This window comes from Pelophylax lessonae (assembly GCF_965119305.1).
Source record: "Pelophylax lessonae genome assembly, chromosome: 4".
NCBI lineage: Eukaryota > Metazoa > Chordata > Amphibia > Anura > Ranidae > Pelophylax > Pelophylax lessonae.
This window is the reverse complement of record NC_138771.1, coordinates 431,554,162-431,577,021: the sequence shown is the minus strand read 5'-3', so window position 1 is coordinate 431,577,021 and position 22,860 is coordinate 431,554,162. Positions and strand designations below refer to the sequence as shown.

Genomic DNA, 22,860 nt, shown 5'->3' with positions numbered 1-22,860 from the left:
AGGAAACCGAGTATGTGTGCAGGGCTGAGTTGGATGCCTTGCAACGGAAAATGGAAGAAAAGGAACAAGCCTTGGAATTGCTTAAAATGGAGCATAGAAACTTGCAGGAAATGAATGAACTACTCAAGTCTCATGTGTCACAGTGGGAAGAATCCACTGCTCTTCTTTTGGTCGAGTTGCAAAAACGCAGAGAGACTATAATGGAGAAAGATACCATCCTCATGGAAAAGGAAAGTGAAATTCAGACTTTGCAGAAGCAAAGTATGGCTGATATGTTGGAGTTGCGTAATCAGCTGGAAAAAAGTCTTCAGTCTTTGGGAGCTACAAAAATAGACCTGCAGGAGTCGCAGGAACAGAATGTTGCTCTGAAAGCGACATTGTCTCTCAGCGACAAAGAGAAAAGTGAAAGAGAGGCTAAATTACTGAGTACTGTGTATGAGCTCACTACTTTAAGCAATGTGGTAGATGAATGGCGTGCGGACTGTGAAAGTTGGAAAGGGGAAGCCCAACGTGTCCAGCAGCAGTTAAAGGAGAAAGAAGCCTGTGTGGCAGAATTACATTCTTATTCCCAGATGCTAGCCAATGAGGTGAAGGCTCTTATGCAGGGAAAAGAAGATTGTGAACATAAGAGGGAAAAAGTAGAGGCACAGCTTCTGGAATCGCAAGTCAAGGTGTCAGAAGGTGACCGATTGTGTGCTAAGCTGTCAGAGAAGGCAAACCGACTGCAGGTTGAGTTGGACAATGTTACAAATCAGCTTTCTCAAGCAGACAGCAAATCTAGAGAAATTGCGGAAGATTTTTCTATCTTGGAATCGCAGCTGCAAGACACGCAGGAACTCTTACAGGAAGAGAGGTGTCAAAGGCTGAGTTTTAGCACAAAGCTCAAACAAATGGAAGATGAGAAAAATGGCTTCCTGGAACAATTAAAAGAGGAGGCGGAAGCAAAGAAAAACCTATCAGAGCAAGTCGCAACATTGCAAGCTCAGATAGCGGATATGAAAAAACGCATGGAAGAAAGCGTTGCTTCATTACAGTGTGTTGAAGATGTGAAAAAGAAGTTTGATCAGATGCTTGGTGAAGAGAAGACTGTGTCTGCAAAATATGCAGAAGAACGCGACCGCGCAGAAGCGGAGGCGCGTGATAACGAGAGCAAAGCCCTGTTCTTGGCTCGCTCTTTGGAGGAAGCTCTAGAGTCCAAGGCTGAACTAGAAAGAGTTAACAAGCAGCTATGTACAGAGATGGAACATGTGGTCAGCTACAAGGATGAGGTTGAGAAAAGCGTTCAGGAGCTAGAAAAGTCTAAACGAGCCTTAGAACAGCAAGTAGAAGAGATGAAGATTCCGTTGCAGGAACTGGAAGAGGAATTCCAGGCAACAGAGGATCTGTCCCAAAGAGGGGATAGTGTGCCTGATGCAGTTTTTAAAAGGATCAGTGTTTTGGGGTCTGTCCTGAGTGAGCCTCAGAAATGTGATGACACGTGGCTTGAATCACCCCTTTGGAATAAACCGTTCCTTCAAAAACTTCAAGCATTGGAAAATGTATCATTAGAGCTTCAGCAAACAAAGGAGCTGAGTAAGAAATGTGGTGATTTCTCAGTTCAGGCTGAAAACCTAGTGGAGAAAACTAAGGCTGTTGGTGAAAACGTGAAGCAAATGAATAAGTGCCTTTCAGGGAGTGTTTCCAAAATGGAACTGGTGAAAGACGGGTGGCAGAAGTTTGATCGTGATCTTGAGATGCATTCCATGTGGAATTCAGATAGAGAAAAAGAACTAGGTGACCTTGAGCGGTCAAATAGTTCAGCAGAAAGTGCATTGAAGAAACCTGTAAAAGAATGTGTTGCAGTTCCATGCTTCTTCACTGATGCAGAGAGGAGGTCTATAATGGATACCACCCAGATCGCTGGGTTCAACTGTGTTGTTGCCTTTGACCCCTATGTTGGTGGAAGGAAAGTTGATGATGTTCTGGTTGGCTACTTCTGTGAAGAGTTTGGCAAGAAATATAAACTGAATATCAAATCAAGTAGTAGGCCTTTACTGCGACTCGCTCAGGAGGGCGAAAAGTTTAAGAAGTTGATGAGTGCAAATGCTTCAGATCTGCCTATGAATATGAAATGTTTGAATGATATTGATATCTCTGGGAAAAGGAACAGGGGTCACTTTGAAGAAATGTGTGACAGCCTGTTGTCTCAATTGGAAAATCCTCTGCACAGCATCTTAGAGCAAGCAAAGCTCAAGAAGGAAGATCATTCCCTTTTACAACAAAAAGTCAATGATTGTGTACAGCTGTATGGAGAGGCAACTCAAGTCACAGAGGGATGTCAAGAGTCCCTACTTGGAACAAAGCTTAGTGAAGCAAAGGTTCTCAAAGTTTTGTGGAAAACATTTATGGATTGCAGAGAGAGGCGTCTTAAGAATGTTGAAGACATTAAGACTAGCCCAATTGAGTTGCCTATGGATCACGGTCCTCCATGGTGGATTGGACAGACGGTTATGAGGGACAAGCTGTCTGACATTTATGAGAAAGCTGTCAATGAAGATGACAGAAACGAGAAGGAGCGAAATGATGCCAAAAATGCAGTTGAAGAATGTGTATATGAGATGAGAGACAAACTGTGTGGCATTTATGAGAAATCCGTCAATGAAGATGACAAAACAGTTTCATCCGGAAGCTTGAGGATAATAGGAGGCTTATCAGTGAGTCAGCAGTGCTTGACACATGCGTGCCTGGAAATCTGTGTCCCAACCCTAGGGTTGAAACAAGAGGGGGGGGTATGTAACAGGAAGTCAGCTAAATCTGGGAATGTAGTCACAGGAAGGAGATACATTTCTACCTGATTTAGAAAGTCCATTAATTAATTTAGGGTGTTGGCTACAGAGCTAGCCAGCAGGAAGTTGAAAGGCCTTCACCTGTTCAGAATGAGGGAGTTAAGGCTCTATAATTTGTTCAGAGAAATTCCTATTGTTTGCTGCCTCCAGAAGCTGCATCCTGAAGCCATGTGGGCTGGGAGCAGGAGGACAGTCAGCGTGTGCCTCCCGACAGGATGTGTGGGCCTGGGAGAAGACCCCCCGGAGTGATGTGTGCCCGGGACGGTAACCAAGGGTGAATACGTCTCAAAGGTGAGAAGACGAACTGTTGATGTGAAAGAAACAAAAGGACTGTGTTGCCCTGTGAAGCTATTATAAAAGGACTATTGAGTGTCCGCTGTAGGACAAGGAAGTCTGCCCGACGGTAGGTTGGAGACAGACACTTAGGCAGGTTCCAGTTGTGAGAAGGTAGCCGCCCACAGAGGCAAGGATTTATTTTCTGTTTTATTTTATTTTGGATGTTTTGCTGCATACAGCCTGGTGAAGAAAACACCATTTAATAAACCACACTGTTTGTTTGCAAGCACTTGTCGGCTACCTCTCTGGGAAAACGCACCCCCCAAGGGGTCATCCACACCCGCCACCGAGCTAATCCCTCACATTATATATATATATATATATATATATAGTGGGTACGGAAAGTATTCAGACCCCCTTAAATTTTTCACTCTTTGTTATATTGCAGCCATTTGCTAAAATCATTTAAGTTCATTCTTCTTCCTCATGAATGTACACATAGCACCCCATACTGACAGAAAAACACAGAATTGTTGACATTGTTGCAGATTTATTAAAAAAGAAAAACTGAAATATCACATAGTCCTAAGTATTCAGACCCTTTGCTCAGTATTTAGTAGAAGCCCCCTTTTGATCTAATACAGCCAGGAGTCTTTTTGGGAAAGATGCAACAAGTCTTTCACACCTGGATTTGGGGATCCTCTGCCATTCCTCCTTGCAGATCCTCTCCAGTTCTGTCAGGTTGGATGGTAAACGTTGGTGGACAGCCATTTTTAGGTCTCTCCAGAGATGCTCAATTGGGTTTAAGTCAGGGCTCTGGCTGGGCCATTCAAGAACAGTCACGGAGTTGTTGTGAAGCCACTCCTTCGTTATTTTAGCTGTGTGCTTAGGGTCATTGTCTTGTTGGAAGGTAAACCTTCGGCCCAGTCTGAGGTCCAGAGCACTCTGGAGAAGGTTTTTGTCCAGGATATCCCTGTACTTGGCCACATTCATCTTTCCCTCGATTGCAACCAGTCGTCCTGTCCCTGCAGCTGAAAAACACCCCCACAGCATGATGCTGCCACCACCATGCTTCACTGTTGGTACTGTATTGGACAGGTGATGAGCAGTGCCTGGTTTTCTCCACACATACCGCTTAGAATTAAGGCAAAAAAGTTCTATTTTGGTCTCATCAGACCAGAGAATCTTATTTCTCACCATCTTGGAGTCCTTCAGGTGTTTTTTTAGCAAACTCCATGCGGGCTTTCATGTGTCTTACACTGAGGAGAGGCTTCCGTCGGGCCACTCTGCCATAAAGCCCCGACTGGTGGAGGGCTGCAGTGATGGTTGACTTTCTACAACTTTCTCCCATCTCCTGACTGCATCTCTGGAGCTCAGCCACAGTGATCTTTGGGTTCTTCTTTACCTCTCTCACCAAGGCTCTTCTCCCCCGATAGCTCAGTTTGGCCGGACGGCCAGCTCTAGGAAGGGTTCTGGTCGTCCCAAACGTCTTCCATTTGAGGATTATGGAGGCCACTGTGCTCTTAGGAGCCTTAAGTGCAGCAGAAATCTTTTTGTAACCTTGGCCAGATCTGTGCCTTGCCACAATTCTGTCTCTGAGCTCTTCAGGCAGTTCCTTTGACCTCATGATTCTCATTTGCTCTGACATGCATTATGATCTGGAAGGTCTTATATAGACAGGTGTGTGGCTTTCCTAATCAAGTCCAATCAGTATAATCAAACACAGCTGGACTCAAATGAAGGTGTAGAGCCATCTCAAGGATGATCAGAAGAAATGGAAAGCACCTGAGTTAAATATATGAGTGTCACAGCAAAGGGTCTGAATACTTAAGACCATGTGATATTTCAGTTTTTCTTTTTTAATAAATCTGCAACAATGTCAACAATTCTGTGTTTTTCTGTCAGTATGGGGTGCTATGTGTACATTCATGAGGAAGAAGAATGAACTTAAATGATTTTAGCAAATGGCTGCAATATAACAAAGAGTGAAACATTTAAGGGGGTCTGAATACTTTCCGTACCCACTGTATATACAGGCCGGACTGGCCATAGGGAAAACCGGGCATATTCCCGGTGGGCCGCGGCTCTCACTCATCAGTCACAAAGATAAGACTGTCTGACATGCAGTGAATGTAAGCCAGTAAAGCCACACCGATCCTCCTTGCTTCTCTGCCCTGTTGATTTTTGTCCTTCTCTTATCTGTTCTGTCTATAAATCTCTACAACACTTGTCCTACATCCTCTGGGCTCAGATAAAAGAACCAAGGACTCTGATCCATCACCCCAAAGGGTAATAGGATACTGGTACCTAGAGATAAAAATAGTGGCTATGCTGAGGAGGGCTCCTGATGGGTGAGCATGACACAATCACTTCACATAATGAAAAAACGTAATTTATTAAATTTTCAAATCATCATTATAAAATGAACAGACATTTAAAAGAGAAAAACATTTTCCATGGTACATTCGGTACAACAGTCCAGATAAATCTCACATGTGCCCTGGGACAGGAATGACGCATTTCGCCCTTGGATGGGCTTTTTCAAAGACCATAGCCAGTCCCGGGTGGACTATTACAAAAAGAGAAAATGTATCATTAAGTTTACAAATATAACAACATCGTATTATTCCAGTACAACAGTATCTACTATGAAACATTACTCTACTACATCAAAAATATATAATATATGCTCACCACATGAAAAGAGAGATTAAGGATAGTTGTTGGTGACCAGGGGTTCCACATACAACCCGATGCACAATTTCACACTCGCGCTCAAGGAAGTACAGACTGAGCACCTCCGGCCCCCAAAGGGGCAAGAAGAGTTGTCCCAAAAGATGGGGTGTCGAGCCCCGCCCCTTATTCCGAAGGAGATCAAAATCAAGGACCTCGGGGGAACAAAGGCTATCCAGAAAAAGGAATAAAATATCCCCTAAATGGGGTAGCTCGGTGGGCTCTGAAAAACAAGAAGCGTATATATACATAATAGGCCTGATGTTTCCCACAACTCCCCCTCCTCCCCCTCATTGCATCATATCAGGCTATTCCATATCACTAGATAGATTGAGAGCCGCACCCAACACTCAGTGAAAAAGTAGGAAATTAAGTAGATAAGATACACACCACCTCAAGGAGAACGTCCCATCCAATGGATCCTGAATCGGGAAAAGGGAACCGTCTCTATTAGAGGTTTAATTGGTGTCCCAGTCCCCCTCCCTCACTGTGAGGTATACTGTAGGTCACCAGAAGAGGAGAGGGGGCAGCAAGCATAGATAGATAGTGAGGATTGGGAGTACACCAGCTAGAGCAGAGGGACCATGTTAGCAGCCACCAGACCAGGGGAGAGAGGAAAGGGAGGGAAGAGACAGGTATAGCCCTCTTTATAGCCACCAAAGGGGGAGAGAGGGAAGAGGCAGGCATCGGCAAAATAGCCTGGACCCGAAGGCCAGGTTAGAATAGAGCCATAATCCCATCCAAAACAAAAGGAGCCCCTGAGCAGTTATATCCCTATTCCCCACATACCTGTTATTTGCACGCCACACCAAACCAGGACGCCCCCGCCGCCACATACGGACGGAGGCTGAGACACCATGACCTGGCCGTGCACATCCCCTCCTAAAGAAGGCCGGACTCCACCGGAAGTGATCTCAACCACTTCCGGTGCGGGCGCTGAATGATGGACGGACGCGCCGCATGTGACATCATCACGCACCGCGCTCCGCCATCGTCACCGGCCAAAGGCCGGCCCGGAAGTGGAGCGTCATAAAGACACCCGCACTCACCGGGCTTTGCGCCCGAACATCCCACCACTAGAGGGACATCCCGCTGCACCCCCATAGAGCACAAGGCGATAACCCGCACCAGCCGCAACATGGAACCCCCATGCCCACCACACAACCTTACCCCATGAAGCAACCCAGGGGAGATGTATATCCCCAGGGTACTTCCTAGACACAAATATATTTCAACATAAAAATAAACAAAATAATTTGAATGTATCCCTATACAGTTACAAGGGAAGAGACCAATAGTTATAATAACCAACAGAATATATTGTTTAACATACTGTAACCACTAACAAAACAATGTGTTTCAGGGAATCCTAGGTATCAGCACCGCATATGCCTCTACTAATTAATTGACGGGCCCTGAGAGGATTTATTGGAGGAAATCGAACATACTCCTCAAGAAGGATATATGGGTACTTTTGGAGGGAATCGAGTATATTCCAAAAGAAGGGTATATGAGCACAGGAACCAGTTCCCAATCCCCAATCAAGTGAGGAAAGTTTGATAAGAGATGGAGGAATTTAGTCCTGGGGGCTGGGTTGCTCGCAGGTCATAAATCCATTTCGCCTCACATTGGAGGACTTTCTGATCAATATTCTCCCCCCCGAACATTTGGTTTAATTACCTCCAGTACAAAGAATTTAATCACTTCTGGGTTGAAATTATGATATACCCCCACATGTTTGCATATGGGGGTATAGACCAACCCTACCTCCAGATAGTATAGGTGGTCTCCAATGCGGAAAGACAAAGGGCGTTTCGTCTTCCACAATTCCTGCGCAAGCGAAGGTACTGACCATAGGGGATACTCCTAATTAGAGATCTGGGGTGACTGCTATTGAAATGCAGGATAGTATTTCCCAAGGTCTCCTTTCGGTATAACGTGGTTCTGAGTATCCGATCTTGATCCAAGAATAAACGAGTATCAAGGAACGGAATACTATCCGTATTGTATTCCATCGTAAACTTAAGGTTAAAGGAGTTCACCGATAAAACCTTCATAAACTCCTGTAACTCCTGGGTACTCCCAGTCCAAATGACGAACACGTCGTCTATATACCTGCGCCATAACAAAATATGGCGCAGGTATATAGACAAGGAGTCATCATGGAAAATGGACCTTTCCCACCCCCCAGGTACAGGGTCGCGTATGACGGGGCACACGAAGTCCCCATCTCCACGCCCTGTACCTGGAGGTAGGTGGTACCCTTAAAAGTGAAAACATTGGACCGAAGTATATGGTCCAATAGCAGAACCACAAAATCAATTGTTGGCCATAAGGATTCATCCTGTTCGTATAGAAATGAGGACACCACTTCGATACCCCTCCCATGAGGGATACTCGAATAGAGGGCCTCAATATCTATTGCTACCAACAATGCATTCGTCGGAACTAGCACCCCCTCAACTGCCCGAAGGAGATCCAATGTATCCTTAAGATACGAAGGCAGAACTTCAACAAGAGGCCTCAGGTGACTATCCACGAACTGACTTGCATGCTCAGTCTGTGAACCTACACCCGATACGATGGGGCACCCTGGCGGATCCCCAAGGTTCTTATGAACCTTGGGGAGCGCATAGAAAGTAGGTGTAATGGGCCAATCCGTCCTGAGAAAAAGATATACGTCATGATTGATGATATTCTGTTGGTAAGCATTCAAGATCAGGGTATTATATCTGGCTGAGAGAGTATTGGCCAACTCCGAGGATATAACGGAGTACCAGTCGGAGATGGACAATATTCTCTCGCACATCCTCTCATACTGGGAACTGTCCATCACGACGACATTGCCCCCCTTGTCGGAGGGTTTCACGACAATGTCTGTGTTGGTGGTTAAATTATGTAAAGCCTCCCTTTGTGATCTTGTAAGGTTAGACTGAAAAGGCAAGTCTGCTGAGAGACCCTCGATATCTCTCGTGGTTTGTTTTAAAAATGCCCAGATGGCAGGGCAGGTTTGTAAGCCTGGAAACTTCTTGGATCGTGGCTTGAATGAAGACGGTCTGGTACAAGGAGCCGATTTGTCCTCATCTGAGGAGGAATCTTGTTCAGAGGTTGAACCCTCCTGTCCACTTTCCTCCCATAACTGCATTAGAATTTTCAACATCTTAAAATCCTGCACTTTAAAGTCCTTATAGGGATTTTCATCCCCTCCGGAACATTTAGTGCGTTATTTATCATATAGATATTTAAATGTTAGGTTCCTGGCAAAGAGGTGCAGATCCTTGACCACATCGAATTTATTCAAGCCACGCGCCGGACAGAAGCTCAGGCCCAGCCTGAGAACTTCACATTCACAATTGCTCAATTGATAAGAAGATAGATTAATTATATCAAGGGAGCTGGAGTTCCCTGTTGTCTTATCATATAAGCATCTAGTGTCCCTGATTTCTTGTCTATCTCTGATCCTGGGCTGGGCCCCACGGCTCCTAAAGGGATTGTTTCGGGGATAGAGGGCACCTCACTAGAGTTGTGAGATAACGTTTTGGGGACCGCTCCTAACTCACGCTGAGTTCTACCAGCGTTGTTCTGGTTCCCTCTAAACATAGATAAATTACTTTCGCCCCTAGGGGTCTGATCAGTCTCAGTTCCTAATTGTTTCCCCTTTGTGGTACGCTGGCCCTGTCCTGATATTCCCCGTTTCTTGTTTTCGTTCACTAGGATGTCGTGGCCCCCACTGTTCCCCCTATTCCTGCCTCGACCTCTATTTCCTGCCGTGCCCGTCCCCCCCATTCCTCTCTGTCGTCTGGACGGAGAGCGTTGCGAGGAAACAGAAGATACCAAGGAGAACTCCGATTCAGATCTTGACAAGTTGTCCGTTTGCCAATCCTGGCGCCGTACGGGTCTGCCCCTCCTCTGGCCGCGACCCCGCTGCCAGCGATAGGCATACCCCCCAGCAAAGGCAAGTTTGTCCTTAATAAACTTGGTATCTTTTTTCTCCAAAATATCTCTGTTGAATATCTCTGTTGAAACGCTCCAGATGTTGCATCAAGGTTTCTTCCCTTTTAGCAAAATCTGGATGTTGTGAGATTTTGTCAAGGCTTACCTTTGTTGGGAGTCATTCAGGCAGAGATTTATGCTCACCCTTGCAAACAAACACAGACCAGGGTGACCAGGTAAGAAGCCACCTGGCCTGTGAGTTTGTGCACGGGGGCTGTTCAGGATAACCAGGTCCAAATACAGGCAAGGACTAGAGCAGGAGAACCGTCAGGTGAAGCCAGGGGTCAGATGCCGGAAACAAACAGGAATGCAGGAACTCAAACAACAGGAACCAAACCAGGAAACCAGAATCAATGAACTGACACTGCCCTTAGGGAGGGGCAGTGTCTTATACCTTGTTAATTAGGTATCAAATACAGCTGGAGAGTTACTGACAGGTCTGAGCCTCTGGTGAAATCCAGCCCCCTAGTGCTGCAGGCAATACAGGAATAAACAGGAGTTATCCAAAGTCCTGAAGTGGCTCAGAGGCTAGTTTGCAGACTGGGAAGCCAGAAGGACACAGGTTCAATACCTCTTAAAGGCACCAGTGGGGTGGCCACGCCTAGCTGTCTGGCGGGTACGACTAGAACCATGAAAGATTTCTTCATTGGCACTACGTAGCTTATCTATTTCTTTGTCCAGTTCAGCAACCTCCAGAGCCTGCCTAGTTCTCAACAGCCCCATTAGGTTAGCCGTGCATTTGGTAAGGCTCGCTTCCCATTGCCTCCTACACTTCACTTCATCCTGTATCTCAAACGCAGGGAACACTTGAATGCGGAGACCAATGGGGTTGATTTTTTCTTTTAGATAGAAGTCAAAATATCTGATATGCCAGCTAACGGTGGACTTTTTCTCCATTAGTCTGGTGAGTTGCTGGAAGAAGACCTCCAAGCCTATGTGCGTTTGGGTACTTGTTTTATAGGACTTCTCAACTAAATCCATAAACTTATCCCATTTGGTTCCTCCATAGCATGCCATTTCCTCACACTTGCCAGAGAGGAAGGGGAGGAGGAGAAGGGGGAAACAGGGCCAGAGCCAAGTGAGGGGGAATTCGTTCCCAGAAATAGAAGTATCCTGACCAAGAGACACGGGGAAATATAAGACAACAGTGGACTAATTGTCTATGATGGACACTCAGTGCAGGTGTTGAGGGTAATATCGAGGGGCATATCCCCTGTCTTGTAACCCAAATCACAAACCAGTTCTCAGAGGCAATGCATAAGCCTGCTTAAACCCAGAACTCCCACCACAAAAATAAATCATACATAAATTATTACTAATTAAATTCTAGCAACAAACCTTGAATCAACATAACACATAATCAATTAATGATCACCAAGAGTACACTCCCACAGGGCTAATAGAGCTGGGTATTTCACCCTGAATAGAACATGATATCAAACAAAGATAGCCTTAGTGGGTGTGATTTAATCATACAGGAGACCTCCAATCCTAGTAAACAGATAAAAGAACCAAGGACTCTGATCCATCACCCCAAAGGGTAATAGGATACTGGTACCTAGAGATAAAAATAGTGGATATGCTGAGGAGGGCTCCTGATGGGTGAGCATGACACAATCACTTCACATATTGAAAAAACGTAATTTATTAAATTTTCAAATCATCAGTATAAAATGAACAGACATTTAAAAGAGAAAAACATTTCCTCTGGGCTCAGCTCAGCATTCCACTAACTGATCGTACACCCTTTCCATCCCAGTTTGCTTTTAGCTCTTCTGTCCTGTCCCCACACAGCCTAGAATATTCAAATTTTCTCTGCACCCCATCACTTTGTTCTTCTCTAGCACATACCACCCCACCCTACTCATTGATTCACTATTTTCTTATCCCTAATAGTGGGTTTACATAGGTGACATGATGACATTGGTTTTGGTAATTGTCTGACTGATGCCAGCCTATTTGAAGAAGAAATCCTGATTTGAATAAAATATTTGCTGCCAGTGTCAGCCTGCCAGGCCAGGCTATTTGCAGAAGAAATCCTGATTTGAATAAAATTGTTGCTGCCAGTGCCAGCCTACCAGGGGCTGATCTGAGGTGTGAAGGTGCAGGAACTGGGGTGATCTGAGGTGTGATAGTGCAGGAATTGGGGTGATTTGAGGTATGATAGTGCAGGAATTGGGGCTGATCTGAGGTGTGAAGGTGCAGGAATTGGGGTGATCTGAGGTGTGAAGGTGCAGGAATTGGGGTGATCTGAGGTGTGATAGTGCAGGAATTGGGGTGATCTGAGGTATGAAGGTGCAGGAATTGGGGTGAGCTAAGGGGGGGTTGTGCAGGAATTGGGGCCCATCTGAGGTGTGATAGTGCAGGAATTGGGGTGATCTGAGGTGTGATAGTGCAGGAATTGGGGTGATCTGGGGTGTAAAGCTGCAGGAATTGGGGAGATCTGATGTGTGAAGGTGCAGGAATTGGGGTGATCTGAGGTGTGAAGGTGCAAAGCTCACTTGATTTCTTACTATCATTCAAGCGGTTTACAGCAGTTACTTTATATGAAGTTGACAGTTGTTTTTTAAGTATCTGGCACTCCCAATTTCTTTGAAAACATTTTTCGGCACACTGTGCCCAAAAAGGTTGTCTACCCCTTGGTTAGAGTAACCCTCATCTTGTGCTGCTTCATAATATTTTTAGGACTCAACCATCAAAGCAGGATTTAAAGTAAGACAAAAAAAAACAGCATCATATGGCAGCTCTGATCTAAATTGAACCCAGTCTGTCAGATTAAACTAAAAAAGGTACCGTAATCAAATCCACACATCCTGGAACATTAAATCCTGTCATCAACCATCCAGACGAACACCCCGCCACGCCCCACCACGCCCCTGTCACCCCCTCCCTCCCGGGCTGCTCAGTCCAAAATGCCCGGGCCTATTTTTTGTCCCAGTCCGGGCCTGTATATATATATATATATATATATATATATATATATATATATATAGTAGCAGGATTCCCAGCCGTTTTGCTGGATATGGGTCCGCCTGGGTTACCGCTAGCAACAACAGCACATTTAAGCATGTTCTCCAAGTGTGAGCACAGAGACAATGACCAGTCCAGTATCTTTGGGTTTTTTGTATTTATTGAGAACCTGGATGGGAGAAGGGAATGAGTGGGATACTCCTTTGGCTCAACTATACACAAATTGCTAGGGACAACTGAAAAATGCCGAGTGGCGCTAACTTGACGCTGGCTAGATGCCGGTCAACGCCGGTTAACGCTGGTTAACGCTGGCTTGCCGCATGTTAACTCCAAACTGACTTTGGACTGCTTTCTTGCATAAAGAAGTCCTCTTTGAGCTCCCTTAAGCACTCCTTGCTGAGGTAGCTACTTGTACTACTGCTGCGCTGCTGAAGACTTCAGGGCCCACACCGGCGCCCCCTTTCACTCACTTATCTTCAGGGCTTTAAACTCTGGCACCCCCTTTCTAAGCCTTCCTCCACTGGTTAGCTGGCTCCTGAATCCCTCAAACCTTCTGGAGTGGTCCTCTCTCCTAGGCAGACCCCTGGGCAGTTTCGAGTACTCACAATACTGTTTTTCCTGGAAACTTCTGCCCAGCAGCTCCACTCGGTCCACAGCACACTGGATCCCTCTCTGCAGCTCAGCTCAACCTTCATCCTGTAGGCCGACTGCCCACGACACCCTCACTCGCGCTGACAAGAGGAGAGACAGCCGTCACCCTCCTCCTGGGACTCTGCTTCCCGCCAAAGACACTCTGTCATGTGCTCCCCTCAGACTTATACCCCATCGCAGAGTGCATTGTGGCAGATTCTGCCCACTGAGACTAATATAAGCCCTGGTGTGCTATTTGTCAGGTTTCCTCCACTGCCCAACAAGTGCCCTCATTGCATACAGTGGGGAGACTCCCCAAGCTTAACAGACACACCTGGAAGCACATGACAGCCTAACTAAATGATTATGCCCCTCTGATAGCAGACAGGGCCACAATATGCTCTTTCCTAGCACCTACCTAGGAGGGTGCTACATATAATAATATATTAATATAAATATTTATACACAAACATCACACATCCCTTTAATGGGGATACAAGGCTTTTAAATGATGTATTATTTATAAATAAAAACAAACATTATTGTTTTGCAGCATGATGATCTACGGCCAGTGATTTTAAGACGTCATTCCTCCTCCGATGTAACAAAGCAGAAATTTGGTACTATGCCTTTAGTACCGATTCGTGGGGATGACACCAACTCTACCATGGTGACTGCTAATCAGACACTGGTAAGTTTCAGTGAAGTAGGTCCATGGTTGACTGGGGCAAATCATGCATGCTTGGTAGAGTGTTGCAGCCATGTCTTTTTGTTACACAATATTATGCAATCCTGAAGACTGTGTGAAAAAATAATGGTATTTGTTTGAGTAGGACCAAAGATGGAAGTGTGATATCCACATTATTTAACTTTCACATACCTGAAACAGCCCATTCCCGAACAGTGCTAGTTAGCAACTTGATTTCAATAAATATGTCAAAAAAGGTAATAGGGGGGCGCAAATCATAACCATTGGTAAAGCAGCATTAAACCCCAAAACAACCATGTATTATATTGCAGCTTTCCAAGTCTTTAGATCATTAGATGTGATGGCTGCATTCGTTTTCTTTTTTAGGCTTTCTTTCTTTTATTTTTACATGGCAATCTAGCCAGTAAGTCTGTTGTTTTTCAAAAGAACAAGCTCTCCTCTAAATGTAGCCATTAGTGTGTTGAGACAAACCATTTACCACTGACAGGGGTGCTAACAATGATCAGTTTTTATTAATTCATGTAAAACCTTTACCCCAAAAGAAAAAAAAAACTGTTGCTGTAACAGCAGTGTGACCTGGTGTTTTACTTCAGCTTGTTAGTATATCTAAATCTGCTAGCAGATCTAACACTCCCTCACCCCAGAATAATAATGGTGCTGTCCAAAGGTGCCCCTATGCTCCTTTATCCAAAGTGGGGGTACTCTAATACAGGAGGTATGTTACTGGCCAAATTCCTAGGTAAAAACAGAGGGGGAAAAGTTTAAAAAAGAAAACTAACATAGCCACCGCATGTAATGATTGCTGAACTGCAATATATTACATTTTTGCATTTGGGTTTAACCTTCCTAGCGGTATTCCCAAGCGTGGCTCGGGGTTACATTTCAGAGCCAAAAGCGGTAACCCCGAGCCACACTCGGGGTACCGCCAGAAGCATCGCTGGATCCTGTAAAAGAGGTTACTTACCTTGTCACCGGGATCCAGCAATGTGTCTCGGCAGTGTCTCGCGGCGGATCTTCCTCCCGATCCTCTCCGTGCCCCAGGCTTCCGTCTCCTGCGACGTGACGTTCGCAGGGGGGTGGAACCAGCGGCAAATTCAAATGTAAAAACGCACCAAACACACTGATACCATTCAAAATAAAAAAAAAAATCACATTAGTTTGACCCCCAGTGCCCTTTCCTGCAGTTTTACTGTACTTTTTATGTGTATATATATATATATGTATATACATATACATATACATATATATATATATATATATATATACATATATATATATATACATATATATATATATATATATATATATATATATATATATATACATATATATATATATATATATATATACATATACACATATATATATATATATATATATGTAATTCTTGTGAATGAGCAGCCCAAACCAACTGTATACATTATATATATATATATATATATATATATATATATATATATATATATATATATATATATATATATAATAAATGTATACAGTTGGTTTGGGCTGCTCATTCACAAGAATTACATGCAAAATAATGGTACCACTTTCAGCACCTAAAATCCAAAAGAATCATACCGCCAGGGAGGTTAATACCGCTTTAAAGCATTTTTTTTTTTTTTTTAGCAGCTCAATTTTTAAAGAGTAAATATCCTGCACCATTTAAAGCTGGCTCTAGACACTGACTGGAGGTAGGGGGGCATTGTATGGAAGAATAAATATTAGTAAATGCTGCACGAAGGATACGTTGAGGAATTGCCTTCCAGTGCCTCCTCATGATGCTGCCTTTGAACCCACCCATTTTGTCAAATTTGGCAACAAATAACCTTCCCCCTTCTTTCCATGATATACTGCTGGGTGCCTGAGGTACCAATAGACAAAGTATTATCATTTGGTGTTCACTTGTGTGAAAGATCTTGCCAATTACTGTATAAAAAGAAAATTGTACCAAGTGGATCCTGCTAAATGGACATGGCATGGAGCATTGGCTAAATGAACTAAGGGCCACAGTTATAAAGCAGCAATATGGCCTTATAATTATAAAGAACAACATGGAGCTTTACAATTGAGCACCATTCATCTGAATGCCTAAAACAAATAAAAAGTTGGAGAAAGAAAGCCCTGACAAATTCACATAACAGAACTCCGCTCCAGTCACAAGTGGCACACTTTAAGCCCCGTACACACACGCAGATCGTCGTCATACAAATGTTCGTCTTTTCTCCCCGGGATGTCGGTGTCTGTTGAAAAGTGCAAAGACAGCACAAGGACAGCACAAGAATTTTGTCCGCAGACTTCAGCTGACTGCAGAAGTGATGTCATGTAATGGTTAACTTTCCCTGTGTTTTTTATTTTCTGAGCATGCCCAGTCTTGCAAATCTGCGGTCTGTCGGCTGATTTCTGTACTGACAGGCGAACAATTGTCCGTTCTGGTGTCCGCAGACAAAAATTTTCATGTTTGCAAGAAAGACTCTTGTCCGCAGATTGTGTGCAGACAGCTGTCGGAGGCACCATACTAACACGCGTACAATCGGCAGATCTTTCGTCCGCCGACGTTTGTATGACGACGATCTGCGTGTGTGTATGGGGCTTAAAAAGGACTGTGTCAATTATTTTCATTTCGTTAACACAATTTGGTGGCTCCAATGATGGCAACAGCAGCACATGCATTACACAGGCAATATGGTCAATAATGTATAGATATGGAGGAGTACTTAAGTGACACACTCAATGGATACTTGCTTCCTTATAAAAAGATGTACTGTACATACTTTAATGAATCAGCTAGCCAGAAAATGATACTTTAGTTATAGGCAGAGCCTATTAAGCTTGCTCAGCCCAGGCTTTTTATGTGTCTCCAATACTACAGCAGTGAGACTTCTTCTCCATAATTCCTGACTCTGTGCCTGTTCAACTGAGAGTTTTTCAAGTTCCTGACAACTTTAAGGACCCTTTCACCCTGGAACGCTTTTGCCATTCTAGAAAGTACCTTTTCAGCGTGAAAAAAGTGCATCAGAATTATTCCCCTTTAAATCCTATGCGACTTATCACATCACCATGCTGCGTTGGTGCTGCATATTGAAAAGTCCTGCATGCTGCATTTTTGGTGCGCTTTTCAAAAGCGCACCAAAAATGCACCTTCCATTTTAAATGAATAAAGACATACCAAAAATGCAATTTTACGGGTCACATAGCATTTTTTTTAAAAAGATGCTGGTTGTGAAGGAGCCAGCACCTGCCAGCAGCCTAATGATCAGTGAATAGCTAGATAGATTCCTAAAGTGGTCCTAAAGCCTTAAAGTGATACTAAAGCCTTGGTTTAAAAAAAAATAAAAATAAATAACAAACATGTTATACTTACCTGTGCAGTTGTTTTGCCCTCTCCAGCGCTCTTGACTCCTCCCTCCTGCTGGGTGCTCCCACAGCAAGCAGGTCTGTGTGTCTATTCACACATGAAGCCGCAGTTCAACCCTGCCCCCCTCTGTCTCCTAAATGGCTCACTGACTGTGTTTAACAGCAGCGGGAGCCATTGGCCAAAAGCCAATCAGGATTGTGAGTCCCCGGAGAGGCAAGGCTCTCATAGACATCGCTGGATCGAAAGGGGGCTTAGGTACGTATTAGGAGAGTCAGGGGGGCTCATGCACACAGAAGGTTTTTTTACCTTCATGTATAGAATGCATGAAGGTAGAAAACCTTGTGTCTTTACAACCACTTTAAGGTATTTCACCTTTACGCATTCTATGCATTGAGGTAAAAAACCTTCTGTTGCAAAGGATCCCCCCAGCCCCCTTTTATTTACCTGCGGCCAATCTCAATCCAGTGCTGTGCACAAGAGCATTGGCTCTTCCAGCACTGTTCCTCCTCACTGGGGAGATTGATAGCAGCAGGAGCCATTGTCCCAGCTCCTGTCAATCAAATCCTATGATGAGGGAGTGGGGGGCGGGGCTGGCACCTGTGTCTGTGTCAATAGATTCAGACAGAGCGGCTTAGGATTGAGCCTGCATGTGTGCCCCCATAGAAATTGGCTTTTTATGGGGACACTCAGCGGGGGGAGCCAGGAACACCAGACCTGAGACCTGAGAAGAGGAGGATCGCGGCTGCTCTGTGGAAAACCAAATCAGCAGTATGACATCCAATTAACTAACATATTTATTTCATGACAGGTTTTCTTTAACCACAGATATTTACTTTGAAGATTCATAGTTATGGTGTTACCTCTTGCTGGAATCCAGCTGTCAGTGATGTGCCTTTTAATAACCTTTTCCCCATAATTTGGGGAAGTGTCTGAATTGTACAGTATAGCTAACCAGCAATACGGTAGCCTCGGACATTGCTGATTCCAGGAAGAAGATAAATTTAGATGTTTTCTGACGGCAACAAAACAAGATAACTCACTGTAGTTTCGGTATGAGATTTTACGTCTGTTTTGCCAGTCGGGTGAATGCAATTTATTTTAAAGAAAATAGTTTGACATCATACTGGTTTATGAGATCTCTTCTGTCGGTAGAAATCTACTGTCAGATACAAGATAACTACATTTCTGTCTGTATGCAGTAATCAACATCCATTTTGTTTGTTGTGCTGCTTGATCCAGAAATGTGGTGAAGATGCCAATGACTGTATTATAAAAAATTAGCCAGACTAGTGGATTCAAATCTAGTTAAGATTGAGGGATCCAATATTGAACTCAAGTCTGGTCAAGCGACTTTTGCATTTTTAGCAAGTACAGAAAGTCACAGTTGATCTTGCTAGAAATGCAGTGTCCTTATCACTTCCTGTACATTTACTGTAGCTAAAAGCATCAAACAATGTACATTTACTTCTGTAAACTACAAATCTAACCATTCTTCACATAAACAAAGATAAAGGCAGATGGGCTTGTCCAACCCAAAGATGCAGTTGAGTGTAGTCACTCTTCAATAGGAAGGATTTCTTTACAAGATTACAGATAAAAATATAGGCAAAAATTACTAATTCCAAGGAGTTCACATACTTTTTATTGCCACTGTATATTATAGACCTAAAATATTAATTACTGTCATACAATCCTGTGTTTGAAATGCCATGTCAAAGAGCTACGACGCTTAACTACAGAGCTGATCAGGAAACTGTATAATATACAGGGAAATTCCTGCACCATAAGCAAGGTCTATTCACACTCTGTTCCTATCATTCTCCTATTGCTCTTTGGCATTTTGTAAAGCATTGATATTATGTCACAGGGTACATTCTAAAATGCATAGAACCATTTATATCAATCTTTGCATAGAAAAAAAAAAAAAAACATTTACTTTTACATTGTAATATTCTCACCCACAGATCCACAAAGTGGGGTTAGTTTGGAAGTGCTTGAGTTGTGAGAAGAAAATGTGAAATCTACACAAACAAAGAAAATTATTTTAAATACTATACAGATGTCTCTTGTGGGTACTGTACTTCACAAAGCATGGCAAGAGTTCTGACCACTAAGACACCAAAATGCTCACAGTCTTGGTATATAGCAGAAGCATGCAGCTGAGACTGTTTTTCAAGTAGAGAGCACTATTTCTGTGCATTACCGCAATGAAGATACTATCACTTAATTTCTGTATGATTCCCGGCCTCCAAGATAAGTAAGAGTCAGAACTCCCACTATTTACATGTTCAATAATATAAACCCTATAGGGCAGTGATGGTGAACTTTGGCATCCCAGATGATTTGGAAATACATTTTCCATGATCCTCAACTACACTGCAGAGTGCACGAGCATCATGGGAAATGTAGTTCCAAAACATTTGGGGTGCCAAGGTTTAGCCACTGCTATAGGGTCTATAGCTTACATCATATTGAGCTGGCAATGCTCCATGCCCTGTAACAGAATGTTAATATTGTCCTCCAGGGGACACAGTGCTTGCAACACTTTGTGTTTGATTTACTAAAGGCAAATAGACTGTGCACTTTGCAAGTGCAGTTGCTCCAGAGCTTAGTAAATAAGGTAAAGCCTCACTTTGCAAAGAGTATCCAATCACATGCAAGGAAATTTAGAAAATTATACTTTTGCTTGCACATAATTGGATGATGGAAGTCAGCAATGCTTCTGCTCATTTACCAAGCTGTGGAGCAATCACTCTTGCAGAGTGCAACTGCACTTGCAAAGGTGCACAGTGCATTTTCCTTTAGTAAATTAAACCCCTTTTTCCCAATTTTCCAGGTGGTGTTAAAGCTTAGCTAGCACAGCATAGCACCACAATGCATTACCCCTCCTCACACCATTATCCGACCATTCAGCTGAATGTGTAATGAACACGTTTTGATGGTGCTGGTCTGTACCAACAGGTGCATGAGCGCCATCATTCGGCATTAGCAGGGTTTAGCTAAGAATATATAAATCATGGCTGGTAAAAATTCCCCTGTCCTTACAATGATTTGTCAATACTGGTGGGGCTGACAGCATTGCCATTGCTGGATGTTTATTGAAAATGCAGGGGAATGTTTAGCACCAGTCAAAAAATAGATCACACAGCCCCACCGGTGCTGACTAAAGCCCCGTACACACGTACCGATGGTCGGCTTACAAATGTTCCTCTTTTCTCCCCGGGATGTCGGTGTCTGCTGAAAAGTGCAAAGACAGCACAAGGACAGCACAAGAATTTTGTCCGCCGACTGCAGAAGTGATGTCATGTAATGGTTAACTTTCCCTGTGTTTTCTATTTTCTGAGCATGCCCAGTCTTGCAAATCTGCGGTCTGTCGGCCGAATTGTGTACTGACAGGCGAACAATCGTCCGTTCTGGTGTCGGCATACAAATATTTTCATGTTTGCACGAAAGACTTTTGTCTGCGGATTGTGCGCAGACATCTGTCGGAGGCACCATACTAACATGCGTACAATCGGCAGATCCTTCGTCCACCGACGTTTGTATGCCGACGATCGGTACGTGTGTACGGGCCTTTATACTTTACTGTGGTGATTGCAGTCTGTGAATCACCTTTCCACCCCACTTACAGTAATAAAGAATGAATCAGTGCTGGTGGGGCTGCGAATGGTCAGACCTCTTAAGTACAATTGAACGGAAGCACCAGGGGACACTTGGCATACTTAACTATACATAAACATAAAAACCAGGGGAGTGTGCAAAGCAAAGTGAGAATCTGCAAGACCTTACAGTGGCTTCAATGCTATGCTGTAGCCCACCCATATGAATGCCCATGAACTGGGCAACAGCCTGGGTTGGGTCTACAGCCAACTTTTGGTGCAAAACCATATCATAGATCAGAATTAGACCAAGGACTACACGCACTTGATTCCCTGGGGGATTCACATTTTTAGTGGTGGCGATACTTTTACTCTAGCAAAGTAGAAGTACCATTCGGGTCTGGTTCTTCTTTATGCCCCGAAACTGGCAACAGAGTAAAACTAATATCCGCTTTTCTATAAAGATGAAATGAGAACACTGTCTGGAATTTTTAGTTCTTTTTTGTTTTTTTTTTATTTTAATACGTTTTCTTTTAAATAAATCTAATGACAGCACGATACTGAACTTTCATTTCCTGTTATGTTAATTATTTCATTATAAAGCCTCATGCACACTGGAGGTTAGCCAGTAGCTTTGTAGTGAGTTTTTAAGCGTTTTTCAGCTTTTTTTACATTGTCGTTTTTTTATCGTTTTTTGGCATTAGTGTTTTTTGGCGTTTTTAGCTAAAAAAAATAATTTCTCTTACGTCCTCCGACAGTCGCCGCCTCTTCATATTCGTCACAATGGGGTATTAGACTTTGCTCCGAAGGAGTAGCTAGGCAACAGAATATGTTTAACATATCCCACCCTCAAGGGGTGGTCCCCTCAGTCAATACCCTCCTACTTCCTGCAACCATATCTCAGTTTCAATGTCTAGCTTGTCAGGAGTAGCTGGTTCTCTCTGTGCTGGGGCTTTGTGCCCCAGCCTCTTTCTTCTTTTTTGATTTTTTGTTTGAGTTTTTTCTCTATCTTTACCTAGCTGTTCTTTTTGTCAGCATTAGTTAGTTCTTCTGACGTAGAGGATTATGCGGGCTGGGTCTCGGGCTGATCCCCCTGGTCGCAGGTCGTGGGTCAGTGGCTTCCCAGCCTGCCATCGAGCGTTCAGCCAGGTAACGCTCCTGGCACAGTGAACGACCCATCCCTGTTCGGTGCAGGGATGATTGGTGAGGTGGCTACCTCACTGGACGCTGTGCGGTTTCTTAACCCCCATTTTGTGCGTCTTGTATGCGACTCTCCCTGCCTCATGTGCAGCGGCTTGTTTGCCTGTGCGGGTCCCCCACGCCATTGAGAGGTAAGTGTATCTATGTGGGGACCTGTCTGTCTGGGGGGTGTCAGTCTGGGACTGTGTAACCTGCCTCTGTTCTCACTGTTTGTCTCCCTATCACTCTGCTGCATGCTGCGGGCTGCAAGGGGGGGGGGAGAGCTGTGTGACACTGTCTGTGTCAGCTTTGTCAGTGTGAGAAGCTGTGTGCTGTGGGGCATGTTTTGTGGCATGTTTGGGCACTATACAGCGATCGCTGCGGCGATCTGCCATGCTTTTTATGTGGATGGTGTTATGTGCATTACTGTACTGAGGAGCGGCGGTTTCGGCGCCAAACGGCACCATTTTGCCTACACTCGCTCCGGCCGCATGTTCTACATGCATGGCGGCCATTTTCTTGTAGCCTCCCATAGGCTTTAATAGAGCGCCCTGGTCTCATCACTTCCTCTTCTCCTGGGTACACCGA

General features: G+C 44.1%; 1 protein-coding gene across 3 annotated transcripts in view; it reads left to right on the top strand.

Moving 5' to 3' along the window:
- ARAP3 (ArfGAP with RhoGAP domain, ankyrin repeat and PH domain 3) overlaps positions 1 to 22,860 on the top strand; it is a 345,521-nt gene that overhangs the window by 310,617 nt on the left and 12,044 nt on the right. For all 3 annotated transcript variants that reach the window (XM_082254616.1, XM_082254617.1, XM_082254615.1), the window contains exon 32: positions 13,981 to 14,118. In XM_082254616.1, the coding sequence (XP_082110742.1) occupies positions 13,981 to 14,118 (138 nt within the window). The remainder of the gene's footprint in view (positions 1 to 13,980; positions 14,119 to 22,860) is intronic.